The 18,769-nt window shown below is 46.0% G+C and overlaps 1 protein-coding gene across 1 annotated transcript; it reads left to right on the plus strand.

Moving 5' to 3' along the window:
* Positions 1-4,195: 4,195 nt before the first annotated feature.
* Positions 4,196-18,429, plus strand: LOC135394528 (F-box only protein 6-like). The gene is made up of 7 exons (XM_064625308.1): positions 4,196-4,236; positions 6,981-7,019; positions 7,241-7,302; positions 8,038-8,127; positions 9,256-9,382; positions 12,049-12,184; positions 17,535-18,429. The coding sequence occupies exons 2-7, from the start codon at positions 6,994-6,996 to the stop codon at positions 17,706-17,708; spliced, it is 615 nt and encodes a 204-aa protein (XP_064481378.1). The 5' UTR covers positions 4,196-4,236; positions 6,981-6,993; the 3' UTR covers positions 17,709-18,429.
* The last annotated feature ends 340 nt before the right edge of the window (positions 18,430-18,769 follow it).

Here is an 18,769-nt window from a genome sequence, read left to right on the forward strand (position 1 = left end):
CCATGGCAGGGAGTGCTATTATTGCAAGGTCGTGGCAAGACAGACTGTCCCGCACAGAGAAACGGGAAAGGCGGAAAAGATGTGCAAGGTAGTTGCTATGCTCCAGGCAGGCGGGTTTGCAGAGGACGCATAGGAAGATCTCTGCAGTGGAAAGTTAGAGGGAGAAAGCATCCTCGACACAACAATGCCTGTCCGTGAAAAGCCACTTGTATCACACCCGGCCAGTAAGGTAGGAGAAGAATACGAACCTCGGGAACTACGTTAGTGCTTCCGACAACAAAAGATGCAGACCTTCAGTAGGTGGCTGTCGAGGGGGTGTTTTGGACTGATGACAACGACAGCTGGAGTTAAAACCTGCACCCGCGTGCTTGCGAATGCACACTACTCTTGTTAGTAAAGACCTGTTCAGTCTGACATATAGTATAAGTAGTAAAGGTTTCATACAGGGTGATTCACGAACCATGTCATTTGATTACATAAGATTGCACGTGAGATGTGGGGGCTAGGATTACACGTGCAAATGCCATTTGTTATCGATCCACGTGTTACAACTGGTTGATTGCTCTTTGTACTGTATATATTTGTCTCCTCCCATTAAACTTCTGATAGTTGCGAGTCTGCAGGTCCCCTGTCGTATATGTTTTAACCCGCCTGTCCGCGTCTCTTGCTGCAGTTTCACTCAAGTATATGTACTTCAACCAACTACCCCGCTACAACCCGCTTGCAAATGGTGGAGCCGGGGTAGGGAAAGCCATGGGCCATGGGTTTATAAGGCGGTGGGAGGCGTGAATGTCATCCATTCAGCTTTGGACCTGTTCCCGCTACGATGGAGCTCTTTCACGGCAACCCTACACTCTTGGAAGTTTCGGAGTGCCTTGGCCACGCTACGAGGACGGTCGAGATCTGCAAAGTGTCGGGCTCCTCGCAACGGCTAGGGCATGCCCAAGATGTCAGCAGTCAATGACCCTGCAGCGCTGCTGTGACAAGAAGGACGGACTGCAATGGAGATGTCGAGGAAGGGAGACATTTTGGAAGAACAAGTCCAAGCCGAGAACTGTGCGCTGCTACGCCTCACGGAAGTGCTTCCTCGTCCCGGTGGAAAGCCGCGACAAAAAAAACTTTGTATCAGCTCATTTTGGACTGGGTAGAACAAAGTTCAACGGTCATCACGAACTGCTGGAAGGGATACCTGAAGTTTAAGGTATCACCGGCCTTCGAGCACTACAGCGTCAACCACAAGGAAGGCTTCGTCGACAGAAAGACCGGCGCTCACACCAACACCATCGAGAGCACGTGGGGACACGCTAACCGGTCGATTGGCGCCGGCCGCAGAGTCAAGTCCCACTTCACTGGTTACCTAGCCAGGTTTATGTTCGAGAAACAAGCCAGAGCTGCCGACATCTCTGTCTTTGATGCTTTCCTCAGGGCGGCAGCGGTACTGTACAGGGTGGACGCTGACGTGCCTGCACTCCCCAACGGTCGGGGTCGATTCCCATGGATCGTCCCCGGACGACGACGAAGCAGAAGCAGAGCACTCGCACGTCTTCGCACGTTATTCAGACGGGTGACTTCTTTCTGGGCGACATCCTTGTGGCATCACCAATATGTAGATGTACTCATAGAGGCCGTTCTGTGCAAAGCAACTGCCACCACAGTTTGTGTTACGGGAAAACCAGTACACGAGTTCAGAAAATCCCAGTGCTCTTTGCGCACGCAGTGCATCCTGGGCGCTTGCTGAGCGGGGGAACAAAGAATAATCCGATTTTCCCTCTCCGTCGCGCGCCCCGCCTACCCGGAGCGCTCCAATGGGAGGACGCGTGGGCGGCGTTGGCTGAGTGCCATCTGGAGGCAGAGGTTCGAACGTAGACGGGTACGTGCTTTTGCCGATGCTACATCCACTGGGTCGTTCCATCCGTCACGGCCCTGAGTTGGCCCGCGAGATGGCGCTGCTCGATCTGTGAACCCAGTGTGAACCTAGGGACGCGAAAATGGTCGGCGATTATTGAGTCATGAACCCATTTCTGTCTCTCTTTTTTTCTCTTCTTTTTCTGTTTTCGTGGAATGAATTGACGGATTTTAACGGCTCCTGTGGTGAACTTCACATTTTATTTCCCAAGATCATATTTCTTCCCCCCCCCCCCTTCCCGAGAGGTGATTATCATGATGGGAATGGATGTTCTGAGGCCGGAGCAAACAGAAAGGACAAATAGAAGGGAGCTGGCTATCCTTTTCAGGGATTTCCATCTTTTATCAGGTAATTATCAATCACGAGCGAAACGCGCTCGTCGAACTTCATGAGCAAAAAAAAAATAATTCAGAAGGTTTTGTTTTCGATGGAAATCTGTTAACTTTTAAATTGTGAGTGCCTAAACGATAGTTTGCATGAGCGAAACGCGAACTGATACGTAAAAAAAAAAAAAAAAGAAAGAAAGAAAACATGGGTAAATTTTGAAATTCGTAGTCAACAAACTATTGAGAGTTTGCAGCAGTAAAACGTGAAATTAGAGAGTTTAATTTTCAACAGAAATCTGCTCATATTTCAAGTTTGGAGTGAGCACACTATTGAGAGTTTGCAGGAGCAACAGCGAATTCAGAAGGTTCCGTGCTCAAAAGAAACAGCTCAAACTTCAAATTCACAGTGAGCGAACTATTGATGGTTTGCTGGATCGAAACGCGAATTCAGAAGGTTTCACTTCCAAAAGAGACATGCTGAAATTATAAATCAGGAATAAATAAACTATGGATAATTTGCAGGAGCGGAACGCAAATTCAGAAAGCTTCGTTTTCGAAAGAAACCTGCTCAAATTTTAAAATGGGAGTGAAGAAACTAGTGATAGTTTGCAGGAGCGAAATGCTACTTCAGAACGTTTCGTTTTCAAAAGAAACATGCTAAAGTTTTAAATTTGGAGGAAACAAACTATCAGTGGATTGCAGGAGCGAAACGTAAATTTCGCAGAAAGTTTCGTTTTCAAAAGAAACAAGCTAAAATTTTAAATTCGGAGTGAATAAAATATGGGTAGTTTGCAGGCAGAAGCGCAGTGCTGGATTGGCTTGGCTAAAGCGACGTGAAGCTCGGTGAAGTGCACCACCCTCGCGCCCAGTGCACCAGTCACGACGACTAAACTGAATCGAAGGAGTAGGAGAACGAGGAGAATTAACGAATTAACCGTTCACTCGCGAGCTGAATCGAAGAGCAACGGAATCGTTTGCTCTCAGACGGCGCACTGGTTCCTGGTTCTTCTTGCTGGTCTCCTTTGGAATCTTCGTGTTGATTCACTACAGCGCGTCATATCGAGCTTTGTGGCGGACGTCGTATGGGTGGAAGTATTCAGAATCAAAAATGTGTTTTCTGATTGTTTGTTTATGATCGGCTCGCTCTAAATATCGCTAGTGATGATCTGCAGTCGATAAATCCAACTTATTTGTCAGGTATACCGGAAAAGGCCCTGTCTGGCTAGTATGTGAGATGGCGGACATGTTTTTCATGTACGTATTTAGTAATGATCAGTACTTAGAAATCTTAAACCAGTCCCTGCCTACTTCGTTTTTGGCGCCTCAGTGGCTACGGTAGAGGCTCCGCATAGAAAACGAAAAGAAGTAATGATCAGGGTCACTTGACCCATTGGCGTCAATGATTCGCGAACGAATCTTGCGAACGCGATTTGAACGAACACATCTGATATTCGGCCACGCGCGCTGAGCTTCGCCTGGCTAACTACTGCGCATGCGTTCAACACTGTTTTACAGCGGCGAACATAGATGGCGACACACGCACCATCGCCTCAGAGCTCTGCCGCTCTGCATCGCCTGGAGAGTGGAGAAACTAGTAACTGCGAAGCGAACGCAGCGAAACCTGACAAAACGGGGACGTCTAAGTGAACTGGTGAACGAGTACGATCGACAATAGTGAATGAGTTCATTCAGTTTGTGCAAGGGATTCGTTCATTCCGAACTGTTCATTCGCGAATGACACATCACTACTATCGATAGTCCGAAAAACTATCGCGATACTATCGATATTCCGGTTCACTCGATAGTTGGACAATCGATAGTCAAAAACTATCGATAGTATCGAATGTTTCGATAGTATCGCCCATCACTAACTGGTATTACTTGAGTCATCGTGCGGTATTTGTTTCACAAGCATCAAACCAGTATTGAAGCACACGAAAGAGCCGCACGGAAATGAGCGCACAGTGGGAAGCCTTCCCGTTTTTCTCCGTGCAGGATACACAAGTATGTACTCGTACGTGTACATAAACAAATGTGCGCACTCCGTGGTTTGGCTGCACCGCTGCGCGAGTGGGCGGCACCTCACTGTCGAGAAGGGTTTTGTTGGCGGTGAGGCAAACTGCCAACCCAGGCTGAAATTTGAGCTGGAATCCAAGTGGAATCCACTTGTACTTCAAATGGATCCATTTGGGATTGCAGCTGAAGTTTCTGCCTGGGAAAGCTGCAGTAAGCTTTCCTGAAATATTATTAAACCAACATAAAATATTCGCAGTGGTTAGCGTTACAACAACAGTAACGCTAAATGGCTGTTAAAGTTACAACGGTAACGGCAACCGCCTGTTGCAGTTACAACAAGAGTATCCGCAACCCCAACAACAACGGGAAAGCGAACGGTCGTTGCCACGCCTTCGATGAAGTCAGTAGAGTTAGTTAGTTAGTTTACTGTTAGTTACAGTCACACGTCAGCGATTACGTCATGTCCGTTGGAGTCGTGGGTCCGGTGGCGCTTTCCGCCTCGATCGCCGTGCCCCCAGCCCACGTGCGCTTGTGGCTGCTTGTGCGCACTTTTAACCATGCAACTTGGGGACAAGTTCCAAAGCTTTGACGAGCTGGAGCAGCGTATAAAATGCTTTTCAAAGGAAACGTTTGCCCAGCTGTACGTCCGCAATTCTGTGTCCATTCAAGCTGCCCGTATGAAGGGATTGAAAAAAGTTCATCAACGAGAACATCTTATGAAGCCTCCGTCTTATGAAGTGAGGTATTGTTGCATCCATGGTGGCCGGAAACACAGGAATCGGGGCAAAGGCATTCGAGCAGCAAGGCACGCACGTCGACTGCCTCAGCTGAGCACGATACCTGAAGTGACGCTTACACGTGTCATTTCTCTTTTCGGCACATACATCAAAGATTGCCCGTTCTATATTGACTGCCGTGTCTCCGGTGACGGGGAACACCTGGAGGTTGTGGCCACGGGAGTTGAACACAACCACGACATGCCAGAGGTCAGATTATAAAAGCTGAATACCTTCGTACTTATAACACTTACTTCCTGTTCTACCACAGGAGCTCTTTTTGCACCTGCCTCAAAATCGAAAGTTGACCGATGAAGTGCAGAGCGATGTCAGAAGGCGGCTGGAGCTCGGGTCTAACGAGAAATGATTTGCGCGAGCCCTTCAGGGGGAAACGGGTCAAGTTGTACTGACAAAGGACTTGGCAAACATAATGACGGCTCACAAAGACCCGGAAAGACGTGACCTGAAGTGAACAGTGGAGTTATTTACATTTCCTTCCTTTACCCCTTTTAGAATCTGACTGCCACCTCCTAACCGGCAGTGATGAATTTCGAGGCCGCGTCATCTGTACCCCAGAGATGAAGCACTCCATGTCCTTATACCCAGAATTCATCGGCATCGATGGGACCTTATAAGCTACTAGACATGCGGACGCCTGTCTTCGTGATTCACAGCATAGATGGGAATGGAAGTACTGAGATAGTATGCGTCGCACTGATAGTTAGGAAGATGCAGAGACAGTGCCGGATTTAAGGGGGGGCAGACGGGGCACTTGCCCCGGGCCCCCACCACAAAGGGGCGCCCACCAGAAAAGGTCTGGTCCATGGGAAATCTGTTTTGCGTGCCTGAAACGGAAACTTGGTAAAAATCTTTCCTCCGTCCACGCATATCGACCCCGAATAACAGATTGGATAGACATAGAATACACGAGGGGGCCCCCACAGCACGGTGCCCCGGGGCCCCCACCACTGTAAATCTGGCACTGTGCAGAGACCCTCAACTGGGTGCTTGGAAAGTTCAAGGAGCTTCACCCCACGGCACTGCAAACTCGTTGCATCATGGCAGACAGAGACCTGCTTGAACGTCAGTTACTGAAGGAGCATTTTCCAGGTGCTCATGTACTGATGTGTGCATACCATACACTGAGGACATTCAGCCGAGAAATTACAACCCAGAAGATGAGTATCTCAAGTAAATTAAGAGAAGAGAGTTTGGCCACCCTTCAGGGCATGGTGATGTCAAGATCAGAAGAGAGATTCAAGGAACTGGAAGACAATTTTTTTTCACTTGCACCTTCAAACGTGGGAGACTACTACGAGAAGAACTGGAGAGCGCACTTTCAACAGCACCACAAACAACCGTCTGGAGAACTTCAACGGGCAGTTAAAGAGTATGATGGGAACGAAGAACTCTCTTACGAGAGTTTTTCATCCAGCTTTTCAAGTTGCTGCATGTGCTCAAAGCTGAGCACACACATAGCTACTGCTATGTTGTTGCCACTGTTGTCGCTACCGCTACAGCTGCTGTCGTAACAAGCAGTTACCATTGTTGTAACTTTAGCAGTGAGTTAGCGTTACCGTTGTTGTAACAGCAACAGGCGGTTGCCGTTACTGTTGTTGCAACTTTAACAGCCAGTTAGCGTTACCGTTGTTGTAACGCTAGCCACTGCGTAAAACATTATAAACTAACCGAAAGAAGAGATTGTCGAAATGGTGTTTGTGGGGCGAGACAAGCTGCCAAGCCGCACTAAACTGTCACTAAGCTCACCTACATTAACTTAAACTAACCAAAACTAATGATACTTTAGGTTGGTTTAGTGCATGTCTGGCAGTTGGCCTCACCTTCCCCCGAACCCGTTTCAACAGTGAGGTGAAGCCGACTTACAGAATGGTGATGCCAACCAAAGGAATGTCCATATGGGTGATGCTGTTAAGCTTGCCATTTTTCTCGTTGCAGGATATTCAGGAAAATGAGCATGACTGTGGTGACTCTCAGGTTTTTCCCATTCTACTCCTCCCAGACATTGTAGTGACCCACATATTGTCCTTTCTATCCATAAATACTTTGCTTTCCCAGTGCAGATACGTATGCCAAACATTTCGAAATCTAATCGACGGTCATGCTTTATGGAAAGCCAAATGCATACGAGAGCGAAAGACAATTCCAAATTATCGGTTTAATGCCCCACCCCAGAAGTATTACCAAATGATATGCAGGTATAATCCCTATGGCGTGAACCTGGTGAAGAATGCTTGCGGACAAACTGGACCAAAAAAACGTGAGCAACTTCAGTGCTTTCGCAGATGTGTTGGTTTCAAACTTTGTACGAGATACTCGCAAAAAGTATCTAAGTTGAGTTACTGAGTACTACTGGGTGACAAAGTAACTGACTAGAGTACGAAATACCCAGTCTTGAAAAGTATTTAAGGTAGAATATTACGTACTCTTAAAAGTAACTGATTACTTTTCAGATACTTTGACGTCACAGTTGGAATTCACTATCACAGAAATACAAAGAGTGTGAAGTTGAAAATTGCGTTACCCAAAAGCTTTATTAGCTTGCGTAGACAACTTTTAAATATTACTATCCGATAGCCTGTCCCAGTTTTCTCAACAGATGCTCCAGAGACGCGAACAAATGCTCTACAGAGATGACAGAATTTACTGTTGTTTTTTCCTTATCGTTGATTTAACCTCATATTATGTGCCCTCTCTCGTCCTCTTTTGGCACACATCTCCTATTCTGCATGATGGTTTACAGTCGCTCAATCTCAATGGTTTACCTACATACCTTTCAGTACAACATGTCTCCTCATCTGAGAGGGGAGCAACGGGGGGCCGTGGCCACCCCCTGGAGCTCCAAGGCTGCTTGTGAAAAAGTGCGCTCATAGGTCGTCATGATTATTCTCAGATGTCATAATAGGAACCTCTAAAAACCCGCAACGTCCGCCTCCAGAAAAAGAGAAAGATTTTATGACACAGTCTTTCATTATTTTTTGTTTATGCTTTACAGAGCGGTTCAAGCATTGGCAAATCGAGCGCAATGGAGGGGATCAGTGGGGTGTGGAATGTCCCCCAGTGGGAGCAGACCCCACACCAACTGGTATGTAGACCCTGTCAAGTTTTCGTATATTTTTTTCTGCAATGTGCGTTGTTATAACAACTACATCAGCCTGGACAGAGTATTCTGTTGATGGTGCAGGCCATTGAATAGTCCCAGCACGGATCCTAACAAAGCTTGTTTCTCACAAACTGAAAAGCTAAAGGGGTAGTTGTACTTAGAGCTGTTCCAAGGAAGCTGCGAAAGGGGTATCCGCCCTGCGTGCCTTCCCTAGAGGGGGCGCTGGACAGCAGGGGTCACGGGAGCTCATAAGGTGGGGCAGTAGAGCATGAATCCGAACAAACTTAGCTGTAGAATACAGAATGTGTCACTTTTAAAAATCTTTTTTTTTTTTCAGTTTGAATTGTCTGTAGAGCCTCACAGTGCACAACATGTGCAACACGCATAATATAGTAAATTCCCTGTCATGTCTACATAGCTAAAATGATGTATATGTCTGTAAATTCAATGTGTACAATTTTTCAGTCTCTCAGACTGCTTCTAGGCAAGGGTGTGCTTCACGGCCATCCTTCTCCAGTTGAAAGTTTCCCCCCTGGATCATGACACTATTGTGATTTGCATCAATACGAACTTGCATTTAAAGCGGGCCATGTAGCATATCTGCATCACGAATACTGTAACTCATCCGGCTGTGACATCATTGCTAGCGTCTCTGCCTATGAGGAAGTGAGATTTTCGCACAGAATACCTGTGTTTCCAGTGTGCTTTCGTTTGTGTTTTTGGAGGGTGGCATATCCGACAAAAATTTAGCATTTCTTGAAATGTGAAGAATTTCAAGAAAAACAGTTGACTTTTCACGACACTTTTCAACAAATGGCAAAATTGTCGAGCCCCGGGTGCAGTTGACCGTTCGTGACAGCTAGTTGCTGGGAGTTTTGGGAGCCGGGGGTTACGAGGTGAGACTTTCCACTTTTCTGAAATACTGGATACGGTGCTGGTGTAACACAAGAGGCAATACGAAAGGGAGTCAGAACCACATGTATGCTTCCTCGTGCTTTTGCATAAACCTCGAGGGCAGACAAAAGCCAGTGATGTGAAAGCTACGTGAAAGGGAAAGCAGGAGAAACATGGCTGTCTGCTTTGTTCACTTTCACTCATGGCTTTGTGCAGAGGACCAGCACTGCTTTGCTACATCCTATGGGTTGTGTTCTAAGGTGCAAGTTATAGACCTCTGTCGAGTTGGAGTTCCGCCAGAAGTGATGGACCTGATTAAGCCTCCAATTCACATCTCTGAATGGTGAGCCTGCTCTAGGACCACGAAGTGAAATATAGTCAGTTTGTACAATGCATCTTTTCATGGCAATGCTGTACCCATCCGCTTTTAGGAGTTTGCGCTGAAACCTGTACTGACCCGACCTTCCGAAGCGCAGAACTGAACCATTATTGTGATCACTCTGTGCTTGAAGCAACTATAGGCAACTAGCCCATCTATCTGTCTTTGTTGTTTCTGAGCTTCTGAACTTGAAGTGGGAAAGAGATAATAAGAGTTTGTTCACATAATGGTTCAGAGGCGTCTTTCAGCTCTGTTCTCCTAGTATGTGCTTGTTTGTGTTGACCATATTTCTGCCTTACTACAGGTTTTCCCGTTCATTTTAGTTCAAGTGCCATCTGAATTAGTTCTGGTGCCATCTGAAATAACCCAAGCGCCATTCAATTTAATCCGGGCACCATATGAAAGAATCCAATGGTTCAGAGGCATCTTTCAGCTTTGTTCCCCTAGTATGTACTTGTTTGTGTTGACAACATTTCAGGCATACTAGTGTGCTTCGCTCCCATTTTGTACACAGAGTCCTCTCGCTCAAGCGCCTGTGTTCACTTGTAAGAACATTAAAGGAGCAGTCTACAGGCACACAGCTTTGTTTCTGTTTTTGGTCGATATGGGATGTTAGACGGCCGAAACCAGTTTTCCCACGCAGTTAGTCCAACCGTAGCGAAATTGGGACGCCTGCAATAGCCCCCCGAATCCCCCGTGCGCAAAGCACTCTCCTTCGCCTTCAGGATAGCCACGTGATGAGAGCCGCCACGCGCGTCACTATGTGACGTGAGTGGTAGGATCATTGGTGAGTGGTAGGACGTCATTGGATCTGGGATCACATGATAGAGGCGAGCAAGACCGCGCACGCCGGAGCATCTGCTACCACTTCGGAGACGCCAGGCGTTCTCCGGCCGCGTGATATCCGAAACGGAGGATTTGAAGGCTGTCAACGACATGACCTTGATTTTTTGCGACCGCTGTTACCACGGGAAGAACGAGTGGTGCAGCCCGAAGTTAACTGTGTGTTGTACAGCGATACCCCAGTGCTTCCCAACAGTGTGCGGCCTCTCTAACAGTTTTCACCGCACGGTTGGTTCAGTGGCTAACGGGTGGCGTCACAATACCGACATCATCGCTTGCTTTCTGCTACTGTGAGTTCTGAGATTGCACAGAAGCCACGGATATATTACTCTTATGATTGCAACCTTATTTTGTCAGGGTGCATATATGCTCTGTTTTTTAGAAAACGTGATATAAATCATATAGAGAATAGAAGTCAACAAGAAACAGCTCGCAATGTTCGTAGCAGACGGTCTTTTCTACTGAGGATTTCCTCAATGTTTGTGTGTGTGTACCGTAATTATTTATCGTGAACATTGCCTCGGGTCTTTAGTCTGAACATTGCTTTGTGTTCGTGCTATGAAAATTTGTGTTTGGCAACTGAATATTGCAGGATGATGACGCGAGTTCAAAGGAGCAATGAGGGGACGTTTTATATCTCTCGAAATCCTGCCCCGTCTTCCAAGCTGCCCACCATGCAGAATTTTTTCGTTCTGTGGTGCATTATAGCTGTGTGATCGAATTTGTATAAAAAAAAGAAAGAAAAGAAACTGAGAAAGCAGCCGCTGTCGGCCTGCACGATCCTCGTGTAACGGGAGAATGCCCCGAACCATTGTTTTTTCTTTTTTCTTCTCAGCTCACTCGCCGCTTGTACATGCTTGAACTGTGCCGCCGTACCTCACTGGTCATGCGAGGGGCGTAACAAACGTCGCGACATCCTCTTGTTCTGCAACGCGCTCTTTTCACGAGGCGAACGATTTTTTAAACGTGTGCAGGACAGAGCCCTCGCTCTGCAGGTCACCTGCACCCATCATTCTTTCGCAGGAACTCATTTTATTCCTTGAAGGATACTCTGCACCAATAAACTAAAAAAAAGAAAAAGGGTCACGACAGTACTCCTTTATGTCTATAACCTCTATGTTTCCTTTGCAGTGAGGTTTGAAACCAGTAAAGGCTGAACCGCACGGCACGAAAGACTGGCCGAATCGAAATCGGGACCGAACTTTTTTTCTGTGCATCACCGCATGCTACCGAAATGCACTCCGAATTTCAGCCCAAGACTTCTGACCTTGGGGGGCATCGCGTTTCAACCATCGAGCTCAGTGAGATAATCCCTGTATTCATAGCGGTAGAAGTCGCACACACGGTGACAGTCGACCTGATTGCTACATCATCGTCTCTATATTTCTCCTTCCGTCTAAATAGCCATTGGGTGCTTCTACTTTTTCGGTTGGCGTCCATTTAGGAGGAGAAATTCTGTTCTCCGAAAAAAGTTTGTTCCAGAATTCGGTTTGGAAATAATTTGGACACCTTTCGGGTTTTGGGGTTTTGGGTTTTGTGGTGTGTGGTGGTGTGAGATTTTGTGGTTCACGAATTGCTATGTTGTTACTCGTTTGCAGAGGAGTGACATCCGTGTTGTTTATAATAATAGTAATAATAATAACTTTATTTGACTAGTTTTACACATTGAGAAAACTGGATACAAGCATACAAGCACCCGATAAATCTGTAATTGAATGGTTGTTACTGGCATGTATGTGTGCAAACGGCAAGAACACTGATGTACAAACCGCCATTTCACATTTCAGGCACGCTGCCAGGTTTGATTGCGGATGCACATATAGAATGGACGTCACCTTGCTGAACCACAAGAGAGCACCACTGGCATCTTTCTCTACTGGAATAATCGAGACAGAGCAGCGGAAGGGTCGTGAATGGAAGCAGGTGCAGTTTGTTCGCAAGTACCTGTTGTGGCCTATATTGCATTTCTATGGTTCTTACTAGCTTATTTTTCCTTCTACACAAGGTGGAACCTTACACACCAAGGCTTTTAACACTGATACAGTGCCTACACACAAATGTATGAACATTTTCATAACAGTACAAACTAGCATTCTGCAAGCATGCTGAAGGCTGCGTATGTCACCAGAATGGCACACTCAACAGAAGCATGGGATGAAACTGATAAAAAAACAGAAAAAAGGACTCCACGATTGATTCTGATGTACATTTATTGTCATTGGGGCTGCGCGAATAGTGAAATTTTGGTTTGGATCGAACATGAATGGAATACTTATCTCTTTGACTAATAATGAATGAATACATTTGGATACTGCTACATGTACTACTGCAGAAAGCTACGGCTCGAAAAATGCCTTCTGTCAGCACTTGCGTAATCGATCAGTATAGCCATTGTCATCTTTGTGATGTGTTCCAAAAGCTGCTGCATATCCTTTGGGTGCAGGGAAACCATTTCCCCATGCAGTGACGTGAATGTAATGACTAGAGACCGGATTTTCGTGCAAATGCATATTTTTTCCTGAACATAGTTTACACTGGGGGTGACGTGGAAGCACATTTGAGCCTTGTCCCAAACGATTTGAGGTACGTTTTAAGTGCATGTAAATGCATATTTCATACGTAGGTACAGTTAGTGAAAACTCGCTTCATCTTGCTTGCGTGAGCCATCCGGAAGCTTGAAACGGGAGGCCTCATGCTCGTGGAATTCTTGGATGTTGTGAAAGGTGTACGCGAGAACCTCGCAAAGATTACCAGTCCGGTCGGTGCAAAGTTTGTTAGAAAATTTGATGCTGTGCTACAAAAGAATCCTGGACTTGCCGTTCTCCGAGTGGTCGGCGATCTGTTTGCTTCGGTTCCTAACGCCACCCTACCGGAGGTTGTGCCCACACACCTGCTTTCAGCCTTCAAGTATGCTCCACTCACAACCATACAATATTAAACGGCTTAAAATAAATTGTTTCAGAATTCACCCTCTCTGATTGGCTGACTACTCCATGTGCTCAGTGATGTAGTGCTCATAGAGCCGTGCTCCACTTGGCCTCAGAGCTTGATTCAGCATTAATTCCACTAACGCAACTTCACCAACTTTAGTTCCACAGAAGCGTTAAATGTCGCATCACAATAACAGATAGCATATATTGGTTCCCTGCAACAGCCTGCACAATGTCAGACCACGCCGTTAGAGCTCTGGAAATTGTCAGAAAAGTCCTTACGGTTCCAACATCAACAACGGCTGGCTGTGCCGCGCTGTGCAAAAGGAATACACCATACAAAGGCAACACGTTTAGAGCTCACCAGAAATTACAAAAGGAAAGGGCTTTTGCCACGTACGTCACCGCAGGATATTTGATGCCATCATGCATGCAACATGCAATGATCTAGAACAAAACAAAAGGGCTCAAGTACAAGAGCACATTTCCTTGAAGACATACACGATGCAGGAACACACCAAACATCACCGAACACACTGGAGCCGCCGCCCCACTGTGGAGCTGGCCGGCTTCCCGTCGGTAAACTCGTCTGTGCGGGGTGCAGGTTGCCACTGCTCCTCAGACTGGCGAGGGGGACGCCGAGGCGGCTTTTTGGGGCTTGCTGTGCGAGTCGCCGGTGGTCGACGATCCTGATCTACTGCGCGCCGGCTGCGTTTCCCGTCTGTACGGGGTGCGAGCTGCCTCCGCTCCTTGACTATGGGCGACCGGCACTCGGTGTCGGGAAAGCTGGTGGTGGGTTTCTCGTCGGTTCATCGGTGTGACTGGTATGGACCGGCAAGGGTGAGCTCCGAATCCTGGATGTCAAAGTGGCTTTTGGGTGATGGTTTTGAAACACGTCCGTGGCGGGGGAGAGCTGGCGGTGGTTTTCTCGCCGGTAGCAGGATTTTGAAAACCGTGGGAGTATTAGTAGGATTTATTTTGACACGATTTCTTTTAGAACGATTTATTTTAACACGATTTATTTCGGAACGATTTATTTTGGACGGTTTATTTCGGTCGCCTCCCGTTCATGTTGTCCGGGAACCCAGTGAAATTTAAGCAGGCCGTCGAGGAAGCAGTGCGAGAAGAGCGGAACGAGGCTCTCACGGGTGCTCTCACTAGGAACGATACGGGTGGTATTTATTAGTAGTATTAGTAGTATTTAGTATTATCTTATCTTAAATACATGTCTGCCTCTGCGTCATTGCTTCAATCGAACTCGTGGTGGAACAGAACAGATTGGCTTGCTGAAAAGGGTGGCCATTGTTGACAGAAGGTTAAAAAAGTAATCGATGACACAGTAATTGATTACCGAAAATTGTAATCAGATTACTTGGAAAATTACTTGCTCACAAAATTAATTGATTATGTTAAAAATTATTGAAAAAAGTAATTGATTACTAGTAACGCAGTTCCGTACAACTCTGAGTACAAGTCATTGCGGGACAGTAGCCACGTCTCCTATAGTTGTACCAGTTTTGCTTGTGTTCTGCATGCACTAAGCCAGAATCCTGCTGTTAGGAAACCCGTTCCTGACATGGCGCTGTTTGAAGGGTGAAGCTAGAGTCTACTTGGTGAAACTGCTTATGAGTTTGTCCCCCTGACTGTTGCAGCCAGGCAATAATAAAGCGGTACAAATATGATCTCCCCCACTGGAAGGATTAGGAATATGACAGGATGGATGATGCAGGTCCGATCACTATCACTGTTTTTTTTTTTCATTGTTTCATTGCCGTGTTTCCATGCAGTGTTTCCATAAGTTGTCGCAAGTGTCACATGACCTCACTAACACGTCATCGACCCTCAATTAGCTGGTGTTGTGGAATAAGAAACCTGAAATTAATGTTCAATGTACTGAACCTATGTGATTCTAGCAGTTTGTGGAAGCATAATGGACAAATTGAGCTTGGAAATACAAAAAAGATGTCATAGTGCTAAGAGCACACATAATTATTTCCCAACAGTAAACTACCTTTGGCAGATTTTTTTGCTGTTTCATTTATATTTGGCACTGCAACTGCAAGGTATCAGGACAAATCTTGACTAATAAAAAATCCTTTGCAGTAATCTATATTCAATTCCGTGTTATAGAACACCCAAAATATTAGAATTTTCACACCACTCTGTCGCTGTCTGCGGTTATTGTTGAAATTCCTGGTCTAAATTTTGACATTACACATAAGCTACTTGAACTGATTGCAGCACATGACAATCGTTACAAGGAGTTGGTCTTCGGCTTTGGTGACCACATCCACGTCACTCTTTCGAAAGTATATTAAAAATAAAATGTATAGGACTGCGCATGACGATGTAGCACATCTGCTACAAAGTACCGTTTTGTTGCTCCAAAATTGACTTTTTTTCTGCTCCAGAAGGTACTCCAAAATGGCTTGGGCCAATCACATCACTGTGATTGTCCACAAAATGTATGAGAATGAAGTCTGCCACTTGCCTCGGGGCTTTAAATAGCCTGAATGTTGGATCACATTCACTGGGGCCCCCCTCGAACACGAGAAGGAGGAGGAGGCGCCGGGCAAAGTGCATACCGAGGACGGCCACCAATGAGGAACTCGCACATAGCTTATCTGCAATTGTATCTCATATATCTACACATGTTACGTACAGTAATCAGTCCGTCCTCAATAAATTAAACTAAAGTTGTGTGCAAACGTGAGGCAAAGCAGTCGTGCCGACATGCTGTCACATGGTATCCATTTGTTTGAACGTCGCTTGATGAATATGAGAGAGTCTCACTCCAGCATCGCGCTGCCTAGTTTGTGTTTTGGTACACTTCGACTACATAGCATGTGCAAAACCACCAAGAAACAGGGCATGTTTTGATATTTCGCTGACCATAGTATGATACGCACAAACCAAAATCCTTTGCAAAGTCTCATATTTTCCCACTAAACCATCACCTTTGAGCACAAACTTTCTCTTCTAGCAAATTAGTCAGTGTTAAAAAGTGGGGTTCTACTGGCCCCATTGGGAAGAGAACAGCAAGAGGTCAGGACGTGGCGTATGGTATGGTTCGCCGTTCCGCTACAGAACTTTGTTGGACGAGGTAGAACTTAGTGGAGCAGACCCGAAAATTACTTCGCTATTCCAGTATATCCATTGTAAATGTTCAAAAAGTATGTTATTCCTATGGGTGTCTAACGAGACAGCCAAGAAATGTGTCGTAGTGGTTTTATTTTTCGTTAAAAAGGTGTTCATTCCAAGGGAGTTCGACCGTATTAGATGAGGGTGTATTACATTTGAGCCACAGCTAATAGCGATCGATCAGTACATTAATGAGGCGATCTGTCACAGATACGGATGCTTATGACAGGCAAGGAGCGCTACGAGTATCTTATTAAATTATTTCTTAAATTATTATCTTATTCTAAATTAACTTTCTTCTGTAGCTTGTGTGATTGATGGCACAGGAGAGCTATGTGTATGTGTCATCTGCCAGTCCTGAAGCATAGCTGCATAGTAGCTAGGGGAGCACATGCAGATTCCATATTTTCAATTCCTTTGACTTTCTGTTTCTTTTCTTTCACCACTGTTGCTCCACCAATTTCGATTATAGCAATCGAATGATAACAATTCAGTCCAGTACACCATAGTAAACATTTGGCATGAGAAGCGAACAAATTAACAACTAATGTTCTGATGTTCTCTAGTTGTGGGGGGGGTTAATCTTAAAATGTGCAGCACCTAGGATTTAATGCACTAATGACTAAAATAAGCATATGCAAGAAATATCAAAACCTATTACAAGTGCAAAAATTTACGCTATTTACGAAGAGTGTGCACAATGAGCACCGCCTGTTTTGTCACAAATACTGTACCTAAGTACCGTAATTTCACGAGTATTAGCCGCGACTTATGCGCGATTTTCTTTTCTCACGGGCGTTCTGCGGCTTGTCCACCGGTGTGGTCCACGGCTTATGTGGTTACTATTTTTCCCTGGTATTTTCCCCATAGGCCGGTTTTAACGAAAGGGCCGACAGTCACTCTGGAGCTGCACCTCCCAGTCGACGCACGAACAGTGTGTAACAGGGGCACGTCCACATTCGAGTAGATTGACCTTCCTGGTGCCTTCCCCCATGCAGTTTTAACGAGTTGGCGTCGTATTGCCCACAGCTTGTCTGCGAGTGTGGCTTATCTCAGTTATCTGCCAGGAAATTTTCAAAACGTTCCTAAAAACGGGTCCTGCAGCTTATCTGCGGTGCGGCTTATACCCGTGAAATTAGGGTACTGTTTTTTTTAGAGGAATATTTGTGGTTATCCTGACCAATGGTTACCTTACTTTGCAGGTGCAACACGTGTTCAGCAACTATCCCGAAGGTGTACGGTTCGTGAAATTCTACCACAGTGGGAGAGACACACAGTCTTGGCGTGGCCGCTATGGGGCAAAAATGACGGAAGCTCGTGTTCGCATTCGTAGTCTTCCGGAAAGCTCATCGTGGCACCAGCAGTGCAGTACTTAATCTCGCTAAGCCACCCGTATGCTTCTTTTTCACTTGTAAATAATAGATTTTTTTAAAGCAGCACTGCTTGCAAGTTCTGCCACATGATAGGTTGAATGGTGCCTAATTATATTTTTGCAGCTTCAAAGTAGTTGAGCAGTTGAACATTGTTATAACGAACACGGATACAACGAATTATCGGTTATAACGAAGTGAATGCAAAGTTTGGTAGGTTTCTGCTTTATTCAGTGGCAGTTCTACTTTTATAACGAAACCAACAACGCAAAATTCCACGCGATATCGGTTATAACGTAGCATATTTGACCTTTCATGTTGCTCAACCGCGTGCGCGAGCATAAAAAGCAAAAAAAAAAGGAGAAAAGACCGTGCAACCAACGCGAACTATCAGGCGTTCGGAGCTGTCGACAGACGACGCTAATTGGCGCCGATTGACCTTGCCAGAGATATCTTTCGATGACTTTGTTTCCGGCGACGACAACTTCTTTGTGGCACCAGAGCTAACTGACCAAGAAATCGTCGACCAGCTTGCGTTGCCGGGAGGTGACGAGAACAGCGCAGACGAAATTGAAGAGCCGCCGTTAAGAAGCTGGGAGGCAGCGGACATGGCCAGCAAACTGCGCAGCTATCTTGGGAAGCTAACCACAGTCAAAACTACCGACGTCGAAAGAGTGTTGTGTTGCATAGATACGGTGTAAAAGCAGGGGCGGATCCAGACCTCATTTTTTTTTTTTGGGGGGGGGGGGGGCGGTTTCGTTGTCGGAGCGCGTAGTAGGGGAGAGGGAAATTCTATGTATAATCTGACGTTTGGGGGGGGGGGGGGCGATTGCCCAACCGCCCCCCTTTTGGATCCGCCACTGTGTAAAAGTTCATTCTTGAGAACGTGCTTGAGAACCGTCAGAGCAAGATAACTTCTTTCTTCAAATAAATTGTCTCCTGGACAGAAGGAATATGACCACGTTGTGTCTAGCGGTCGTTTTTTCGTTGCGACTCAATGCGAAAGGTGAGCTTGCACGTTTTTATAATGCTCCCCATATGCTGAAATAGCACGTTTTTGTAGTTTA

Source organism: Ornithodoros turicata, chromosome 5 (assembly GCF_037126465.1).
Source record: "Ornithodoros turicata isolate Travis chromosome 5, ASM3712646v1, whole genome shotgun sequence".
NCBI classification, from domain to species: Eukaryota; Metazoa; Arthropoda; class Arachnida; order Ixodida; family Argasidae; genus Ornithodoros; species Ornithodoros turicata.